At 43.1% G+C, this 19,691-nt stretch overlaps 2 protein-coding genes across 2 annotated transcripts; one reads left to right on the top strand and one right to left on the bottom strand.

Moving 5' to 3' along the window:
- Positions 1-205: 205 nt before the first annotated feature.
- LOC9637800 (AAA-ATPase At5g17750) lies at positions 206-1,904 on the bottom strand. Its single transcript, XM_002973079.2, has one exon. The coding sequence runs from the start codon at positions 1,898-1,900 to the stop codon at positions 206-208; it is 1,695 nt and encodes a 564-aa protein (XP_002973125.1). The 5' UTR covers positions 1,901-1,904.
- Positions 1,905-18,117: 16,213 nt separating this feature from the next.
- Positions 18,118-18,661, top strand: LOC9637799. The gene is made up of 3 exons (XM_024678029.1): positions 18,118-18,300; positions 18,361-18,471; positions 18,525-18,661. The coding sequence occupies exons 1-3, from the start codon at positions 18,118-18,120 to the stop codon at positions 18,582-18,584; spliced, it is 354 nt and encodes a 117-aa protein (XP_024533797.1). The 3' UTR covers positions 18,585-18,661.
- Positions 18,662-19,691: the final 1,030 nt, after the last annotated feature.

The raw sequence follows: 19,691 nt of genomic DNA, 5'->3' as shown, positions 1-19,691 counted from the left end.
CACACGGTTGTGTGCACATAGAGTGACAAAGATTCCAAGGAGGTGCTGTCTGCCGGCTTTACTTGGCTCACGGGCCATGATAAGTGCGGCCTGGTCTCCTCTACATAGACACAACTAGATCAAAAAGCTTCTACTAGATTTGGATTCAAAGGAAACATCGCTTTACTAGCAGCATGGTATCAATCGAAAACCTGGAGAGGGGAATCTAAGCGGAGAGAGTTTTCTTTTCTGCACTGGGTTTCGATTTGCAGAATGGGGAGCTTGCGTCCAAGTTGTCCATGGTCACGCCGTAATGCTTGTCCACGTTGTAGCAGCGGTAAAACTTCGCTCGCGCCTCCTCCGGGGACACGGACGCCGCCGATGCCGCCGCCCCAAATGCAGCACTGGGCGCGCTTGCTGGAGCTCCTCCTCCGCCAAAAATCGCCGCCGCCGTCCCAAGTGCAGCACTGGGCGTCGACGACGCCGCCCTCGCTGGAAACGAGCCTCCGGAGGACGTGTTCTTTGCTGGAGCTTGAGTCGATACCTCCTCGAAAGGACACGATGGTGTGAAGAAGGCCCAGGACGGCGCTTGAGCTCCGCCAATACACGGACTGAATGTGTGCTCGAAAGGTGCCGCTGGTTCGAAGAAGGGCGATTGTGGCGGTGGTGTTGGTGCTGGTGCGAAGAATATTGGTGCTGGCGCGAAGGGCGATTGTGGCGGTGGTGTTGGTGCTGGTGCGAAGAATATTGGTGCTGGCGCGAAGGGCGATTGTGCTAGTGCGAAGGGCGATTGTGACGGTGGTGCTGCTGCTGCTGCGAAGGGCGATGGAGAGGCCGGCGACGTTTTCGTTTTCTTGCTCTTGAGATGCTCCGCCACCATTTCAAGCACATCTTCCGGATAGGAGCCGCTGCTCGTCCCCAGCACCAGCGCCAGGAGCTCGCCGACGTCGACCTCCTCCTTCCGATCCATCATCAGCCCCTTGATCTCGCCCAGGAGCCTGTGATCCTCCACGCCCAAGTGGAGCTTCACTGTCGACTTGAGCATCTGGAAGCCGCTGGTGTCCATGGCCACGTAGAAATCGATCCGGCCCTGGCAGCCCGGGAAGACGGTGTCCGGCTTGGCTTCGTCCGACACGAACACGAAGATCCTCTCGTCCGGAGCCCACAGTCCATCGCTCGCGTCCAAAACATCCGCCATCTTCACCTTGATGACCGACTGGTTATCGATCCCATGCACACAGATCACTGCCCTCCTCCCAGTTTTCATCAAGATCTCCTTGAGTTGCGCCTTGGTCGCCACCAACCCAGTGTCGAGATCATAAACATCGTAGCCGAGCTTGTTGGCTATGGCGGCAACGAGCTGCTCTTTCCCACTCGCCTGGCGGCCATGGACGAGGTAGCTCCTCTTCCACGCCTTCCCAATCCTCTTGTAGTAGTCCTGAGCTCCCACAAACGCCTCCAGATCCTTGACCAGCTCCTCCTTGAGCTCGGCATCCATGGAGCTATCCAGCGTCTCCAAGCTCGCGGGATGATCGAATTCGCAGCTCGCCCAGCTCATCTCGTGCATACCAGGTGGCCTCACGGTGAAAAGGCGGCGGCGCTTGGAGGCGGCGGTGATGTGAGAAAAGTAGGCCTGGATCACGTCGTTGGAGCAGTGCGGCGGGAACGCCGCCATGACATAGGGCGATTCATCAGTGGCCACGCCCGCGCTCCACTCGAAATCCAGGCCCTGGAACTTGTCACGCACGGGAAAGCCCGGCTGGAGCCCCAAGATGAGGGGCGTGTTGTCGTCGATCAAGCTCGCCCTGAAGAGCGCCGGCTGCTCCGGATTGACTGCGAGAGAGGAGAGGTAGCTGTTGACGTAATTATAGAGCGCGCCGCCATCGTTCTCGTACACCACCACGGACCTATTAATCGCCATACTTCTCAAGAACCCTAAACTTCAAACTATACGTGGCATATCCGCGTGGCACAGCCGCCACTTCCGCAGTGAACGCCACATCAGCCCGCCATCTGTGGCAATCTCAACCTGAAAAACAAGGAATCTAGGCCTGGCAAGATAGAGAGGTACCAGCATCCCAGAGACTGAAAGGTATCTCCATGGACAGCTTTTATTCCACACTACTCTTGATGAGAAGGTCCTGGCCATCATCCGAGAATGCCATGTAGAGTGATCTGGGTCGGCTGGTGTGGAGTGGTACCTTGGATATCACGCGCCTAATGGGTGACCTGATCGTGCTCAAGCTCAGCTTGGGAAGACTGGAGAAACAAGTGTGAGTCCAAGCATTTTGATGTCTACAAACTTGTGCATCGAATGCCTAGGTGAAATACTGGAGAAGCTTTGCGGAGCGCAAGAAGGGGAGCCTTGACTTTTAAGAATCAATAAAGCGCAAGGACGTAGCTATTTAGTTTTGAGACCTAGAAAGGTGGATAATCACCTCTCTTGTTGTCACGGAGATGTTGTGTTATGCTGTGGAACAAATAAAAGATTAGTTCGACACTGTCCATGACTATAACAAAAATCACAACAGCTGTCCTCTTGCTCATCTGTCCGCAGACTTGGTTTGCATTGCTTTGTTTTGTTTTTTTTTTTTAAATAGGACAAAATTGCCACACTACTTGAAAACCAAAATCCGGTAGGTTCGTTATTTTACACATACACATATCTTGCCACATTTACAACACTACCATGACTGTCTTGAGCCTTTGTACTCCTCTACAAATGCATGCTCAAGAACGTCAAGTGGCAAGTGGCTATGTAATCATTACCTGTAAACGTTCACAAGAATGAGATAGAGTTTGAGTCTCTCGATCATATCAACTATAGCATACCATAAATTTAACATTATAAACTATATAATCCATTGGTTCTATTTGTGGTTCTCTGTTCTCTCTTGGCTTTTTAAACAAATAGTGAATATAGCTGAAAGGCACACGATTTTTTTTAAAATTACAATTATATTATTTTTCTGTTGCTCTTTCTATATATTTTTTCACTGTTAAGAATTCATTGTGATAACAAATGCCAATAGAAAATTGTTTCCAATGCAAGAGTGCTTCGTACTTGAATCTCATGAACGAGGAACAACCTTTTGAATACTATTGTGAAATGTGTGCTAAGATATCTCCGAATGCAATTTCATTGTTAATTTGCTATCTATCTATGGGCATAACAAAATAAGTGAGGCAGAATTGGTGTTGTTTCTGTTATTAGGTTTGTAAAGCTACAAATGTTAAAGGTTATTGTAAAGTGAGGCAAGTGCCTCTTTTTTTTACCAATTCTAAACATTGAATTTTAAAGTTGCAGATCATAAAAACTAACTATCATGAATATGAAAATATGCCTTGCAAAGTTTTAAGAAGATCAAATGATTTATTATGATCTTCTTTATTTTAGGGTTTTTAGTATAAGTGGTGCATACCTGATGGCATCAAGCTGGTGCTTGAGAATTCAAAAGATAAAATCATGATTGGCAACTTATCTCTATTCACCCATTTTTCTTTCTTTTCCTAAAACAACTAAACCCTATCTCTTTCTTAGGGTCATTCCACAGGATTGCGATGGCAAGTGCCCAAGAGGGACTGATTATGATACCTTCAAGCAATGTAGGTGGGTATTTAGTGCTGCTACTAGGATAGTGTAAGTGACTAATTTTTCCATTCTACTTTAGTCACTTAACCACACCTTCGACCACTTTTAGAAGTCTCACTCACAACCTCCATAAGTCCTATTTTGGACTTGGGCTTGCTAGCCCCAAGAATGGCATCTCCACCACTCAACCTTTGCACTTAGTCCAAGTGCTCCACGTGTCCAATCCCATGACCGACACCCCAAGGTACCACTAACACATCAGCCCGTTACGCTAAGGCCATGCCCATTCACCTTAGTCACACTAGTGGTCTGACACCACCTACACCATAGTCCCGTCTCTCAAAGACTAGGCCACCCGTCCATGAGTGATTATCCCAGATCCACTCCTTAACATCCTTAAGATGCCTATAGACATGGGGAATGGCCTTCCCCAATATTTCCTTTCTGGTCCCCACCAAGTCCCTTTCTGTCCTTAGCCGTGTTCGCCAACACTGCCACTAGATCAGGGCCCACAGGCCCGACCACTAAGTCCCATGGTCCTCTGGGACTTCCTCACCGCACGACTGTATCCTTAATCATTACACCAGAGGACTACTCCTCTTCCTTTCCACAGTCTGAGCCTTTGGGACAACATTTCGGAACATCGTGGCCTTATGCAAGCCTCGTGGGTACTCTCCCCGCCTTCCACATTTGGGTGCTCTAGCCATGGGCTTAGAGCGAGGTTCCGTTGAGTCACACCAGGTATCCAAGTAGGTAGTGCCACCCACACTTAGATTGGGAGCATCGGCTAGTCGATCTCCCGAGGGAACTAAAGCCGGCTCTTGAACATTTCACCAAGCTACCTTGCTTGTCGGTCCGTATTCACTCTAGTCTTGGACTTCCCAGTGGTTAGTTCATCACCCAACACTGGGTCTGGCCTTCCTGGGCCAAACTGGCCTTTCCTGGCCAAATTGGCTCCACTGCAGTCCTCCCCTTTACTATACTTTTGGAGCTCACCAAACCCCCCAGGGTCTGGGAGACAAACGCTTTGGGCTTTCACCCTCTTAGACTCAAACTCGGACTCGGACTCGGACTCGGTCCCGGTCCCGGTCCCAGTCTCGGTCTCGGTCTCGGTCTCGGTCTCGGTCTCGGTCTTGGTCTCGGTCCCGGTCTCAGTCCCGGTCTCGGTCTCGACCTCGGACTCCATCTCGGGTCCTTCTCGGACTCCATCTTGGATTCCATCTCGGATCCATCTCGGACTCCATCTCGGACTCTATCTCGGTCCATCTCAGACTCCATCTCGGGTCCATCTCAAACTCCATCTCAGGTCCATCTCGGACTCCATCTTAGACTCCACCTCGGACTCCAACTCAGGTCCATCTCGGACTCCATCTCGGACTCCACCTCGAACTCCAACTCGGGTCCATCTCGGACTCCAACTTGGGTCCATCTCGGACTCCATCTCGGGTCCATCTTGGACTCTTCCACGTGTCATGTGTTGGTCCTTTTTGGGTCCCTTTTTGGAGCCTCGTTTATTGCTCGCTTCGTGCTCATTCCTCGAGCCCTTCGTTGGGAGTTCTACTCCCGCTCTTGACCTTTCAAGTTGGAGCTTTTGGCCCAAACGTGTTACACTCGTTTGGCTTTTGCTTCAGCCACTACCACGTGGCACCCTTCCGGCTCCACTTTGGGGCCTAAGGATTTTGTGTCTCACAACTCTACCACCCATAGACGAAGTTCGATGTCTTCATTGAACGATAAACCCTTTTATAAAGTAACACCTGCATGTATTACCATTTCCATCCTTAACACCCAGCCAATATTTGTCTATAGTTTGACACTGAAGGCTCACCATGCCTTATTTATCCTCGAAGGAGCATAGTTTCTCCAACATAAAGACTCCTTCGATCATCTGGGGTGGTTTGCTCCCTTTTATTGGTTCAGTTCTTGTTAAACCCATTAGAGACTCCCTCTCTAACTCAATTCCACTACTCATTCTCGAGTAGTCTCAGGTTCCATTGACATAACCTTGCATTTTGGAACTTTTAATTTTGACTTCTCAAAGTCAATTTCCTAGGTGTCTCCGACACCTTACGTTGCACATGGTGCAACTCCATTTCCCTATTCTAGGAAGTTCTTTACTTGAGGATACCATCATCCTCTCTCCGATATCGTGCCACCTTTGACACTAAGTTTCAGTTATCATAATTGGTGCTAGGGTTGCCCACGGCCCTATTATTTAGCTACTTTACCGCTCCCCCTTTTGGAGCATCCACTTTCGCCAAATCGGAGCGGTTGGGAATCCACCCTTGAGGAAACATTGCCTTTCCCACAATCCGTTAGCACCCAACACATTAGTGTTCTCAGCCTAACTTTGCCATTTGGATTCTTTCCCAGGATTCCCATGGCTCTTTTTTTAGCCACTAGTCTTTTGCTCCTATCCATTGATTGTTGCACTGAGCAACATAGGATCACTACCTCCATTCTCAAGGTATCCTTTTGGTTCCATGGCAAAGGCTCTACTTTGGTAAGTCTAGCGAGTGCTCACCTTAGTAGGTCTCTTTAGCAATTTCTGCTTCGGGCTTTGTCCACGGCCCAACTTTGCGACCCTTCCATGGGTCTCTCCCCGAGACTACTTTCTTGGACTTACTTACTATACCGTCGTATTGGCATAATTGATTTCCCTTTAGGTGTCCTTCTCACTTGGTCACCTCGACCAAGTCACACCATTATCAATAGTTCAAATCAACACTTTGAACTGGGAATCATATTCCTTAACCCAAATAAAGACCTTGTCTTTGTTTAGCCACAAGATCAACTGATGATCTCATCTTGACTCCTTAACAGGTCTACCAATAGGAACTAAGTCTTTCAGACCCTTTTAAATTGTTAACTATGACCCCGGGGGCATCCCCCACACTTGGCGGTGCACCCAAGCCAGTCTTTCCGGCCAAGGATGACTGGGTGTCCCCATCTCATTCACCACGTCCTTGGTGCCTTTTGCACCAAAGTGTTCAAGTTAGATATGCCGAGCTTTCACTCTAAGCAATCTAACCGTGCATCACGACTCCGAGACATCCCTCGCTTGGCAGTGTGCCCAAACCAGTCTCCTCACTAAGAGTCCATGACCACCGAAAAATGAGTGTCCTCATATTCCAAACCATCACCATGCCCTAGTGATTTGGGACTCGAACCCAAGCACTAGAGGGTTGGGACTTGAACCCAACTTCCGTATATGCATCTACGGATGGCATCACACTGGATGCCTGGCGTGACTCCCCACACCGGTGCACCAACATGGACTCCTCCATGCTCGGCTCCCTGGGCCACCCCTTTGAAATTGGCTCCTTCAACTAGGGTATTCGTTCCCCCCGACTTGCCAATCTCACTTAACAAGTCATTTGGCCACCGTAACATGGTTCATGCATAAGCGTGAAAGTCCTTAACTATTGACTTTCATTCAAAGCCCTCTTTTTGAACACTCGGGAACTACTTCCCCAATCTTGATAGCCTCGCCTCATGGCAAGATTCAAGACCACGCTTCTGCTGTGCCACTCTGATTTCGCGTGTTCTATGAACCATTTACACTTGGCTGACTAGGTACTTATCTACCTAGGGGAACGTTTAAGGAACTTTGTTCCTTGGCTTGCTAAGGCTTCTCCTTTCGCAAGCTTTCCAATTACCATATAGTCTAACATGGACAATCCCATGCTTTAGACTCTCCATGGCATCCCAGTCGCTAATAACAACATGCTTGAGCACCCACTTGATTCTCCACTCCCAACTTGCATAACCACCCTTGGTTATGCCTATCAATTCCTATGGTTCGGTTCTATCCCTATACTACTTGCCTTTTGGCCTCATATATTTCCTTCAGTTATTCTCTTCCAGACTAGGAAGATAGCTTTACACTTTTTACCATGCCTTGGCAAGTATTCATAGGGATGAACCTACCCAACAGCCTAGGGAGTGGTTCCTCAATCCAGGTTTGCTCACCTTGTAATCCCACACACTGGGATCACCATTACTACTTATGGGCCTTTATATGCCCATCACTAGCCTTGCCAAAATCCCTCTTTGGCTTTGTCCAATTTAAGTAGATAGACTTCTCCTGTCTCCACAACCTTGGACATTTAGATAGCATTTCCTATCTTTCATTCGCTAGGAACTTTGTCCCTTGGGCATTATCCATTGCCCTCATGACACCAAATACCCCCTTCTAGTGTTCTAGAGTGTTTGGGTGTCCCAATGATGGCTTCTCTAACAATGAGCATTCCCTTTTCGACATTGACTTACTATGTCACAACATAAGCAATTTATCCCTTATAAGGGTGTATCGAACTTCTTTATGCCATTAAGAAGTCTTGGGTAGCTACCTTTTACTCGTTTAACCAATTATCTTGCACCTTTTGCTTAATTGCCCCATAGTTATTAAGTCTTACAACTCATTGTTAGTGCTTCCACACCTCCATCATTATTTGGGTCACTACACTCTAACCGCATGCCTTCCAGCTTAGGCTATGCTATTCCCATTTTCATTGGGATTCCTTTGGAAGGGGTTCTCATGAACCCGCTAACTTGACCTCAAGGCAACACACTTTGGCATCTTTGGTGTCTCCACACCATCGGCTCCACAAGCCTACCTTTATGAAACCTTTTACTTGTGTCCAAGTCTTTTTGCCAAGACCAATATGGTTGTCTCTTATGCCAATCATCCATTAGCACTACACCATAGAGTTCATGCACAACTTTGCGTCAAAGTTGTTTTCTTCCGGGAAACTCGTTCCCACGACTTTAGCATGGCACATTCTGCCACTTATGAGATACCCACTATTCTCATACTTGGACCTTACGATCCTCCCTGTCCTTCGTGGGGCACCATACACCTCAGTCCAAATGCTTTCCTCAAGCCCTTAGGATTATTCCTTGACTCTATTAGAGTCATTCAACCTTTTGGACTTTATTAATCCAACGACTTATAAAGTCTTACTTTTGAGGAGCTAACTCACTGGAATACAACTTCTTGTATTTATGTCCTACTCACAAGGACCATCTTTTGCAAGTGTTACTCCTGATTCATTCTCTAGAGGCAACTTTTCGCCCCTTAGGACCACTTGTCCATGTAATGAGAATACCAACTCATCCTCAAAATACACCCCTAACTCCTTGGGTTGTTCCAGCATTTATTAGAGGTAGCTCCGGCTACCATTTCAAGGACTTGTGTCCTTTTCTGTATTTGACCTCCCGCGGTCATTACTTCTGGTCTCAAATTCATGAGCACCAGCCTCAACTTCTTGAGGGTAATCTTGTGACTCCTTTATCGTTTTGGAGTCTTTATTTTCCCTGTGATCCCAACTATAGTTGTTTACCACAACTACATTAGCCAATTTGCTTAGTCAAATGCTCATCTGGATCACATCCTCAACTCAATGAGGAAAACCTTGCACTATTCCCAAGATCCCAAAGTCGTTCCATCATTGGCCCTTTTCTATCCACCACCTTGCATATAAGTTCACACGTGAACTATAGTGGAGAGCCATGTCTTCCCGACTTGCTACTCTTCAAGGACAAGCCCACTTTTAGGACCTTTCGATGCCAACACTAGTGGTGATATACTTCAGCACCCATAAAAGTCGGACTAAGGAACAGCTCTGATACCAAATTGTAAGCGACTAATTTTTCCATTCTACTTTAGTCACTTAATTACACCTCCGACCACTTGGAGAAGTCTCACTCACAACCTCCATAAGTCCTATTTTGGACTTGGGCTTGCTAGCCCCAAGAATGGCATCTCCGCCACTCAACCTTTGCACTTAGTCCAAGTGCTCCACGTGTCCGATCCCATGACCGACACCCCAAGGTACCACCGACACATCAGCCCGTTACACTAAGGCCATGCCCATTCACCTTAGTCACACTGGTGGTCTGACACCACCTGCACCACAGTCCCGTCTCTCAAAGACTGGGCCATCTGTCTATGAGTGATCATCCTAGATCCACTCCTTAGCATCCTTAGGATGCCCATAGACATGGGGAATGGCCTTCCCCAATATCTCCTTTCTGGTCCCCACCAAATCCCTTTCTGTCCTTGATAGTGTTCGCCAACACTGCCACTAGATCAGGGCCCACAGGCCTAACCACTAAGTCCCATGGTCCTTTGGGACTTCCTCACCGCACGACTGTATCCTTGGTCACTACACCAGAGGACTACTCCTTTTCTTTTCCACAGTTTGGGCCTTTGGGACAACATTTCGGAACACCGTGGCTTTACGCAAGCCTCGTGGGTACTCTCCCTGTCTTCCGCCTTTGGGTGCTCTAGCCATGGGCTTAGAGCGAGGTTCCGTTGAGCCACACCAGGTATCCAAGTAGGTAGTGCCACCCACACTTGGACTGGGAGCATCGGCCAGTCGATCTCTCGGGGGAACTAGAGTCGGCTCTTGAACACTTCACCAAGCTACCCCGCTTGTCGGCTGTATTCACTCTAGTCTTGGACTTCCTAGTGATCAGTTCATCACCCAACACTGGGTCTGGCTTTCCTGGGCCAAACTGGCCTTTCCTGGCCAAATTGGCTCCACTGCAGTCCTCCCCCTTATTATACTTTTGGAGCTCACCAAACCCCCTAGGGTCTGCGAGACGAACACTTTGGGCTTTCACCCTCTCAGACTCGAACTCGGACTCGGACTCAGACTCGGATTCGGACTCAGACTCAGACTCAGACTTGGACTCGGGCTCAGGCTTGGTCTCGGCCTCGGCCTCGGGCTCAGTCTCGGTCCCGGTCCCGGTCTCGGTCTTAGTCTCGGTCTTGGTCCCGGTCTTAGTCCCGGTCTCGGTCTCGACCTCGGACTCCATCTCGGGTCCTTCTCGGACTCTATCTCGGATTCCATCTCGGGTCCATCTCGGACTCCATCTCGGGTCCATCTCGGACTCCATCTCGGGTCCATCTCGGACTCCATCTCAGGTCCATCTCGGACTCCATCTTGGGTCCATCTCAGACTCCATCTTAGACTCCACCTCGAATTCCAACTCAGGTCCATCTAGGACTTCAACTTGGGTCCATCTCGGACTCCATCTCGAGTCCATCTTGGACTCTTCCACGTGTCATGTATTGGTCCTTTTTGTGTCCCTTTTTGGAGCCTCGCTTATTGCTCACTTCATGCTCATTCCTCGAGCCCTTTGTTGGGAGTTCCACTCCCGCTCTCGACCTTTCAAGTCGGAGCTTTTGGCCCAAACGTGTTACACTCGTTTGGCTTTTGCTTCAGCCACTACCATGTGGCACCCTTCCGGCTCCACTTTGGAGCCTAAGGATTTTGTGTCTCACAGATAGAGACACAACCATTGTTTAGGGTTATTTCTGTTTGTCCGGTGCCTCTGCCTGTTTATCCCGTTCATCTAGCTCTTCCACTTGTCTATTTTTGAACCACCAAAATAAGTGGTTGCAATGGTGAGACCACAATTATATGTTTGGGATTTTTAAAGTTTGTATATTACTTGTATACGTAAGTTTATCTTACAGTTTGTTTATTTTTTGTTGCATTTATAGTTTTTACAGTATAGATAATTTCTAAGTAGAAGTTAAACTCATTTAAGATCTTGATGACAACATGCTTAACACATATTACATAGTTGATGGTTAATTATCAAATAAAGAGTTATATAAAATAATTAAATAGGAAAAAGAAAGAAAATATAAGTAAGTTTATAAATAATAGTGTTATTCACATTTGCAGCAAAAGATATTTACAAACATTTTTATATTTTGTAGCAATTTGTTTTTTTGTTGTAAACAACTATAAAACCAAAAAGATGTCTTATAAATATTATTTATTTTAGTTGTAGACAACAATATCATTTATGAACTTACTAATATTCTTTTTTTATATTAAATTATTTTATATTATTTTATTTAATGATTAATTATCATGTGGGTGGACTTTCGAGCACTTTATCAGTTGGCTCTTCCACCTGTTTATTTTGAACCACTAGAACAAGTATGACAATGGTAAAAGCATAGTTATGTGTTTGGGATTTTTAAAGTTTGTATATTGCTTGTATGCATTAGTTTTTTTTTTAAAATTTTATTTCTTTGTTGCATTTATAGATTTTAAAATATAAATAATTTCTAAGTAGAAGTCAAACACATTTAGAATCTTGATGACAAAATGCCTAACTACTTGACTATACATTACATAGTTGATAGCTAATCATCAAACAAAGTGAAGTTAAATTATATAAAATAATTTAATAGGAAAAAAAATACAAATAAGTTTATAAATGGTAGTGTTGTTTACATTTATAATAAAGGATATTTTAAAATAGTTTTTTGTTTTATAGTAATTTGTCTCTTTGTTGTAAACAACCATAAGAAAAAACATTCTTGTAAATGTTATTTATTTTAGTTGTGGACAACAATATCATTTATGGACTTACTATTTTTTTATGTTAAATTATTTTATATTATATTATTTAATGATTAATCATCAATTATGTAATGTGGGTTGTATATAGTTGGATTGCTAAGCACTTTATTATTAAAATTTTAAATGTGTTTGTTTTTTGTTGAAATTTTTTTACATTGTTAAGTTTATAAATATAACTTTATAATTAACATTTGCCACCACTATTTACTATGTTTTACTAATTTATTGTCTTTTTTGGTTTGACGAGATGGAATATCTAGGAAGTATTTAACCTTTTAACTAAATTAGCATTTTCATTACTGTGTGCTACTCTTTTATTTTTAAATTGGCTTCTCTTCTCTTTATGGGAAGTTTTTGTGAGAAAAAGAAAAGAAAATACAAGTAATTTTATAAATGGTAATGTTGTTTACATTTATAATAAAGGATATTTTAAAATATTGTTTTGTTTTATAGTAATTTTTCTCTTTCTTGTAAACAATTATAAGAAAAAAAAATTCTTGTAAATATTATTTATTTTAGTTGTGAACAACAATATCATTTATGGACTTACTAATTTTTTTCATGTTAAATTATTTTATTTAATGTTTTTAATCATCAATTATGTAATGTGGGTTGTATATAGTTGGATTGCTGAGCACTTTATTATTGAAATTTTAAATGTGTTTGATTTTTAGTTGGAAATTTTTTATATTGTTAAGTTTATAAATATAACTTTATAATTAACATTTGCCACTACTACTTACTATTTTTTATTAATTTATTGGCTTTTTTGGTTTGACAAGATGGAGTATCTAAAAAGCTTTTAACCTCTTAACTAAATTAGCATTTTCATTACTGTGTGCTACTTATTAATTTAAATTGGCTTCTCTTTTCTTTATAGGAAGTGCTTGTGAGGTTTTAAAATGTTTATTGTATCTAAATATCCCTTCCTAAAATGAAAAAAAATTGTTAAATTATAAAAAAATTATAAAATCATATAACATATAATTTAACATAAAACTGGATTTATCCTTGAAAAGAATAATGAAAGTGATTACAATTGAATAAATTTATGAAACAAAAAAATATATACCTTAGAAGGCCCATTTTTTTCAATAGAGTTCATTTAAAAAATTTCATTATTATCCTCATAGGATTATTTGGGGCACCAATAATACTTCCAATGTTATAACTTCTTCTATTTTCTTTTTTCCATAGTTTTTTTTCATTCTTAAAGAAAACCAATACCATTAAAGAGTAACTTCAATGCATGCAAAAAAAAGAAATAAAGTTAAAAAGGCAGAAAAAATAATAAAATAGAGTAGGAAAAAAAATTAAAATTAAAGAGAGTGTCGATAGATTTCCCCTTTACAAATAGTCATTATAGTAAGAATTACTACAAAATGTATAGATGAGAAAGAAACTCAATGTCTCCACCCTTTATTGCTAAACTTCAGCATGTTTAAAAGATTGAATTCCTTTATTTATTGAGGCAATGCTTATATGTATATCTTTATGCTTACTAAAAAATGAATTCAATCTTATTTTACTAATTTGAGTGTTCTTCACTCTTTCTTCCATTATTTTTCTCTAAATTCCTTTTTTTGCATAAGCTTTTTAGAATTTTATTTTTTAGGAAACAAAGAAAGCAAAAGAATAAAATAACCTACATTGTTATAATTGTTACTTTTAATTTCTTGCTATATTCAATACCTCTTTCAAATTCAAACATTTTAATATATTTTGGCACTTATTAATTTGGATGTATGATTCAATTATTGCAATCCAAAAAGCAACAATATTGTGAATGATACTTTTGTATACTCTTAGTTGTATGTTACATTTGTCCATTTATATATTACAATTTTAACATTTTTTTCTTTCAAGAAGAAGTATGTGGTCACATTCAATTAGGAAGCCTATTATTCAGTGATAAAATGGAATTTGAGACAATACAAATAACTACTAAAAGTAAAAATATAACCACCAACGTGTGTTTATACAAAACAGTCAATGGATATTAAGAGAAATAGTAATTGTTATTTTGTGTTTTATCTCAATTGATTCACCATATAGTGTTCTATCACTATAAAACAAAGTTTGATACCATTATATTTTAAACAATTTCGTGAGTAAATTATAGATTTTATTAAAGTTTTATTGGGTGTTTGATACATAATGAGTTTTTTCATTGTCTTCTATTAAAAAAAATTTAATATAGTAAATGATATTTTGGAAAGAATTGTACATCTATAATACCACCCTTTTGAGTCATATCAATTCTATTTTCTCTTCATTAAGCTTTTTATGAATCTTAATTAATCTTTTCAACAATTTGTTAGCTATAAAATTATTTTTTTGGCAACATAGTTTGAAAGAGACACCACATCCATAATGTGAAGCAGTAAAATTAATCCTTAATTATTTTTTACACCTCTCATTTGGTGGGTAAATAATCATTGAACTCTTTCAGAAAAGTTTTTGCTATTACAACTGCTAGTGCTGGAAAAATAGCCCTTATGTTTTGTGATAATTTATAATTATTTATATGTTACTTGGTGATATAGTGTTCTTTGGATGTATTTTTTAAAATTGATAATTCTTCTTCTTGTATTTTCAGATTGTATTTGAAATTTCATCTTTATCTTTGATTTCATAAATATACTTGTATGGGGACAATTGAGAACATCCAAATAACACATTTAAAAATCAATTGAATAAGACCTTTATATTTTCTATAGAAATAGTCATATATAGTGTTTCTTAACTTCTTTTAATGAGATTAACTTAGTTCTAAAATTGATTCTTTAAAACTATTTATTGTTTGCATCCATTACTCTTCTCCCATTTCCTTAAACAAAATATCTAATTTTTGGTGAAACATAGAAGCATCTTTTCAAATCTTGGACATAAAAAAACTTGATTATATCATTATGTTTTTTTCAACAAAAACAAATGAACAGTTTGAGCTTGTTCTAATAGAAGAATCAATAAATAATTCTATTCATTTACATGTGATTGAGATAAGATAAGCATATGCAGTTAGCAAGTGTTGATAGTGATAAGAAATTTTAGCCCATCAAGGATTTTGTTATTTCAATAGATGATTTTTGACACTGCTCTTTGTGCAAGGTGGTTCTTTGTTCCTTGGAAGTTCTTTCCAGCTGGAAGAGAGTTGGAGGCCTTGAGAGCCATGAGGAAGGTCCTCGCATTTGGGCGGCAGCTCAAGCGCTAGCATTTTATGTCCAGGGGTGAGACTGCATTGAGCCTTTTCTAGCCATGCAGCATGGAAGCAAACCCAGAGTTGTTTGCAAAGCATGATCCAGATGGAAGTGAATTCAAGGTAGGCGAGAGACCACCATCTAGAAGAAGAAGACCTAAAACTCCTATGATCTCATGTAGATCATACAATCGATCTCGTTAAGTTCTCCTTCCATTTGCTTGCTATCGTAGCCAAAATCCAGAATTGAATTGCCTTTCCGGTGAACAACCTCACTTGAGCAATCGTGGTTGTGATGCTACTCCCATTACGTATCCGCTTTGTCCAGCCTTGCCCATGCACGCTTCGTCTGCTTTTGTCTCCCGAGGATCGTCCGCTTTCCCGAAGGCTCATTCTCATGGGGCTATTGTATTTCTAAACACAGGCATTAAAAAAAATAAACAAGAGTGAGACGTTGAAGTCAGGACCACGCTTTGACGGGCTGACGGTCAACGGTAAGGACACTCAATGGCTGCCTGGCGGGATCTAGGCCGGCGCTGGAGGAGATTCGCGCAGCGGCGCGGCTACTCCGAGTTGGAGATCGGGGTCGCTGCTCCAGCCTCGTCTGCCACTGTGCCGCGCGATGGATCGGCAATGGTGGAAGAGCCGCGCAGCCCTGGCCAGGCGACCATCACCAATCGCAGCTGCATTGAGCTGCTTTGGAGCTTGGGCATCAGCAGTGCCGGCATCGTCATTGTCGACCAGAGGCCAGTGGAGTGGCGATGAAGCCTTTCCTGGTAGTGATGAAGGGGCATCCAGCCACAGGGGTCTAACGCTCGCCGAATCCATGGCCAAATCCTACTAGCGCAAGCTTCCATACAGGTGAGCTATTCTTTCAGCACTAGATTTTCTACATCTTTTGTTTTCTGAATTTTTACCACAACTATGTTCATGATTCTCGGGAGGAGGCAACCATCAAATCCCACAATTTGGGACTGAGCCACGGTGGAAGCGTACACAAGGTCGTGGCTGGCTTTCCCAGTACACTCAATTGTGGGCGATCTGAGCTCATCAAACAAGAATGTGGAACCCAGGTACGGACATGCCGATAGTATGACAGATTCTCCTGTTGCGGGCAGCCATGTCATGGCGCTTGTTAACTTCTTTGCTGCGGCAAGACTGATCCGGCTGGGAGTCTTAAACGCACCCTAAACTTTGCCAGCTGCGAGATGGAGAGAGGGAATTCCAATCCATTGTATTGAAAAACAGGCACGTTTCTCTCCAGCTGTCTCAACAGAGCATGCTTCAATCGCCAATGCTTGCACTATCTTTCGGCCTGAAGCTGAGGATCATCCATGGATCAGCTGTAGATTCAGGGGTTGCACACAATCGAGATGTGTGAGGCGACGGCGTGGGCTAAGATATTCCTCGACCTCTTCTTTAGAGTAGAGATCTTCCTGCATTTCAGGCACGGCGCCAACATCTAAGAGCTGTAAGTTCATAGCCGATTCTTCCTTCAGGGAAATCTCTAAGCTAAAGAAGCTTCTGACTTTCTAAGATCTTTTCATGAGAAGTCTAGCATCGCAAGCTTCGATCGCATGCTAGAGGATGTTGTCGGCGACATGGAGGTGGATATCAACAGTGACGTGGACATCGTGGATGCTACCGCGAGCAATGCAGCCCGGCACAGAGGGGTTTGAGCGAACTGTACTCAATTTTCCTGAGGCTCTTCATATTTTCTGCTAGTCTTCCCTGTGGCCTCCGCATAGAAATGAAACAGCATCGCACAGACAATAGCAGCCGCAAGTGCAACAGCTTGAACTTGCCATCCAACCGGTGGAGCAAGGGCAGCCATGTCGAATCATAAACAGCTAGTTATTGACTCAACAGAACTACTGCTTCTTACCAACTGGGAATCATCGCTCATCTGGTGAGGACACTCTCCAGGTGATCCAACAGCTCCTTGGCTTGCCACTGGCTTGCCGCGGTCCAAAAGTCAGGGCCGTTAGAGCCGCCACAAAACTGGTCCTCCAAAAATTCAGTTCTCTTGGGACTGTAATCGAAACTATGAACATCGGAAAAAAAAAACAGAATCACGCTTACATGCTGCTCTCTCCTCTCGAGAATCATGAACATGGAAAACAAAAGAAAGAGGAAAGAGCTACATGCCAGGCAACGATCACTATCGAGCTTGACCTGCGTCGACTTCCCTGTGGGGCCGCTAACGCAACCTGCTATACAGGTAAAACTCCTGAGTGCCGATCCAAACAAAAAGAGTAAACCCCACTTTCTTGGTTTTAGGGTTCTTGCATTGTGCGTGGATCGATGGCAAGCAATGGTGGAGGAGGAGGCGACGCAGGTGAGACACTGGAGACAATGCAGCTGCTCCCCCCGCCGGCCATTACTGTCGCGTCGTCTGGTGAGCTAGGCATTACTCCTGCCAATCGTGGCCCTGCTCTCTGTCCAGGGTCGCACTGGCAAAAGCTGATGCTAGCGGCAGCAATTGCCATGACAGTGCTGATGCACTTGGTCCCACAGCTGTCCCATGACGTTGACAAGACATCCTTAGCTTCTACTGTGAACAATGCATTGCTCTACGGACTCATAGGTGATGTTTCCTTCATCAGTATACACATTGACTTTGATTTTTTGTTTTGTGTTTTATAAGTAGTCATAAACTGTTTGACATGGATGGTATAGAGGCAAGCCGATGAGAAGTTTCTTGTCGATCAGTGAACGTTTTTGGGTTTGGCATGGAACTTGTCTACATTGTGTACGTGTAAACAAACCATGTCAAACCCAAAAGCGTTCACTACTTCGACAAGAAACTTCTCATTGGCTCGCCCATGTACCATCCATGTCAAGTAGTTTATGGCTGTTTATAAAACACAAAACAAAAAATCAAAGTTAATGTGTATACTAACGAAGGAAGCATCACCTGCAAGTCTGTAGAGCAGTGCATTGTTCACAACGAAATGACAAAGGCACTTCACTGGCCAACAGGCATAGCTGCTGTGTACTACATTATGCTTGTCTATGGCGTGTTGTACCACCGTTGGTTCGACAAGACACAGGGTCTGCAACTGCTTCTCACTCTGGACTGCATTGGCATTGCCACCACACTTGCTGCCACTGGATTACCTTGCCTCATCCGTTTGGTATGTACTTCCAGAATTCGTTTGCGCTCTTAGAGTTTTCTAATTTTTCCTTTTGCATAGTTTCGTCATCCAGATGCGCCTCCTGCGAGCATCCTCGTGGCTCTAGTGGCCTGTGTGTGCAATCTGCTCTGGGCAACCTTCTCTTTCCTGGCTGGGAACTACACGATGATGGTAAAGTTTTCTTTGCATTTCTCTCCATTAAGCTAATACATTTTTTATTGCAGATTGCTACGAGTGCCGCGGTTTGCTTTGGAGGGCTTCTTGCTCTCCTTTCATGGTTCTGAGTACTTCCACCACTCTTTTTTGGCTCCACACGAGATGGAGAGTCTTTTTCCCTCTTGAGTTTTGTTTTTTTATCTCTATGTTTAGTAGAGAGTCAGCACGACAATAAAATCTGTTCGATACACAGTACTTTCTCCTATTCTCTAAATCTATGCAGAAATGGAGATAGATCTCGACGGGGTTTTCCTGCAATAAACCGAGAACATGAATCACATCTAAAAGGAAAAGCATGCACCTACCAAATCTCTCAGGCGTTCCGAGATTGGGAGCTCTTGGCCTGTCCTTTTCCTAAAATAATAAACCAAATCGACATTTCGTACAGTCAACAAACACGCCTTCCTTGTTCTATTACCCTTTACGCGGTAAACAAAGAAAAGCTGCTTACTAGTAAATATATTTATATTAAGTTTGTTTTCTTCTCATGCACCTCACAGCATCCCAGATCAAAGAGGAAATGGAAAACTGGTGCTGCATCGAAGTAACGATGTTCAAAACTAGAGCAGCAGCAGAACTGGGCAGAGCTCACCATGGATTCGGGTGGGTTGGTATTTCTTCAAACTTTGGTTCCCATTCTAACCATCCCATATAACACTTCAGGGTTTGCTAAGCAATCAAATGTATCTGCTCTCAAGTATTTGGTCAGGCACCTATGTGCATGGAGTACGTGTAAGTTATAACTTTGCTTTGCAAGACTGACAGGGAGACATGGAAGTTTGAGGGAGATCACACTTGCAGGCTAATGAAGAGGCTGGACCAAGCTTGTCTCTTGTTTACATGCTGCTGAGGTTAGCTGCTCTGTAGATTAACTCCACGTTGTCTAAAATATTTTCTAAATTCTCTAGGGCGAGCAAAACTGTGCATGCTCCCAGTGCATCTGTCAAATGGCCTTGAGGAGAAAGCGGGTTCATGCCCTCTTATGATGACATAGATGCAAGAGGCAAGTTCGCTCTTCCTACAGTGACAAACCTCGTCCTCTATCAGAAGATGTCTTAGTGATTTATTGTCATGGAAACAGGTTTGTCCGAAGGATTCTTTCCTCCATTTCTTTATTCGTTGGCTGTGGCGCTGATTCCAGGCAACACTTGAGCTTTTGAATTTGGAGCACAGTA

This window comes from Selaginella moellendorffii, unplaced genomic scaffold, assembly GCF_000143415.4.
Source record: "Selaginella moellendorffii unplaced genomic scaffold, v1.0 SELMOscaffold_21, whole genome shotgun sequence".
Lineage (NCBI taxonomy): Eukaryota > Viridiplantae > Streptophyta > Lycopodiopsida > Selaginellales > Selaginellaceae > Selaginella > Selaginella moellendorffii.
This window is presented reverse-complemented; position numbering and strand designations above follow the sequence as displayed.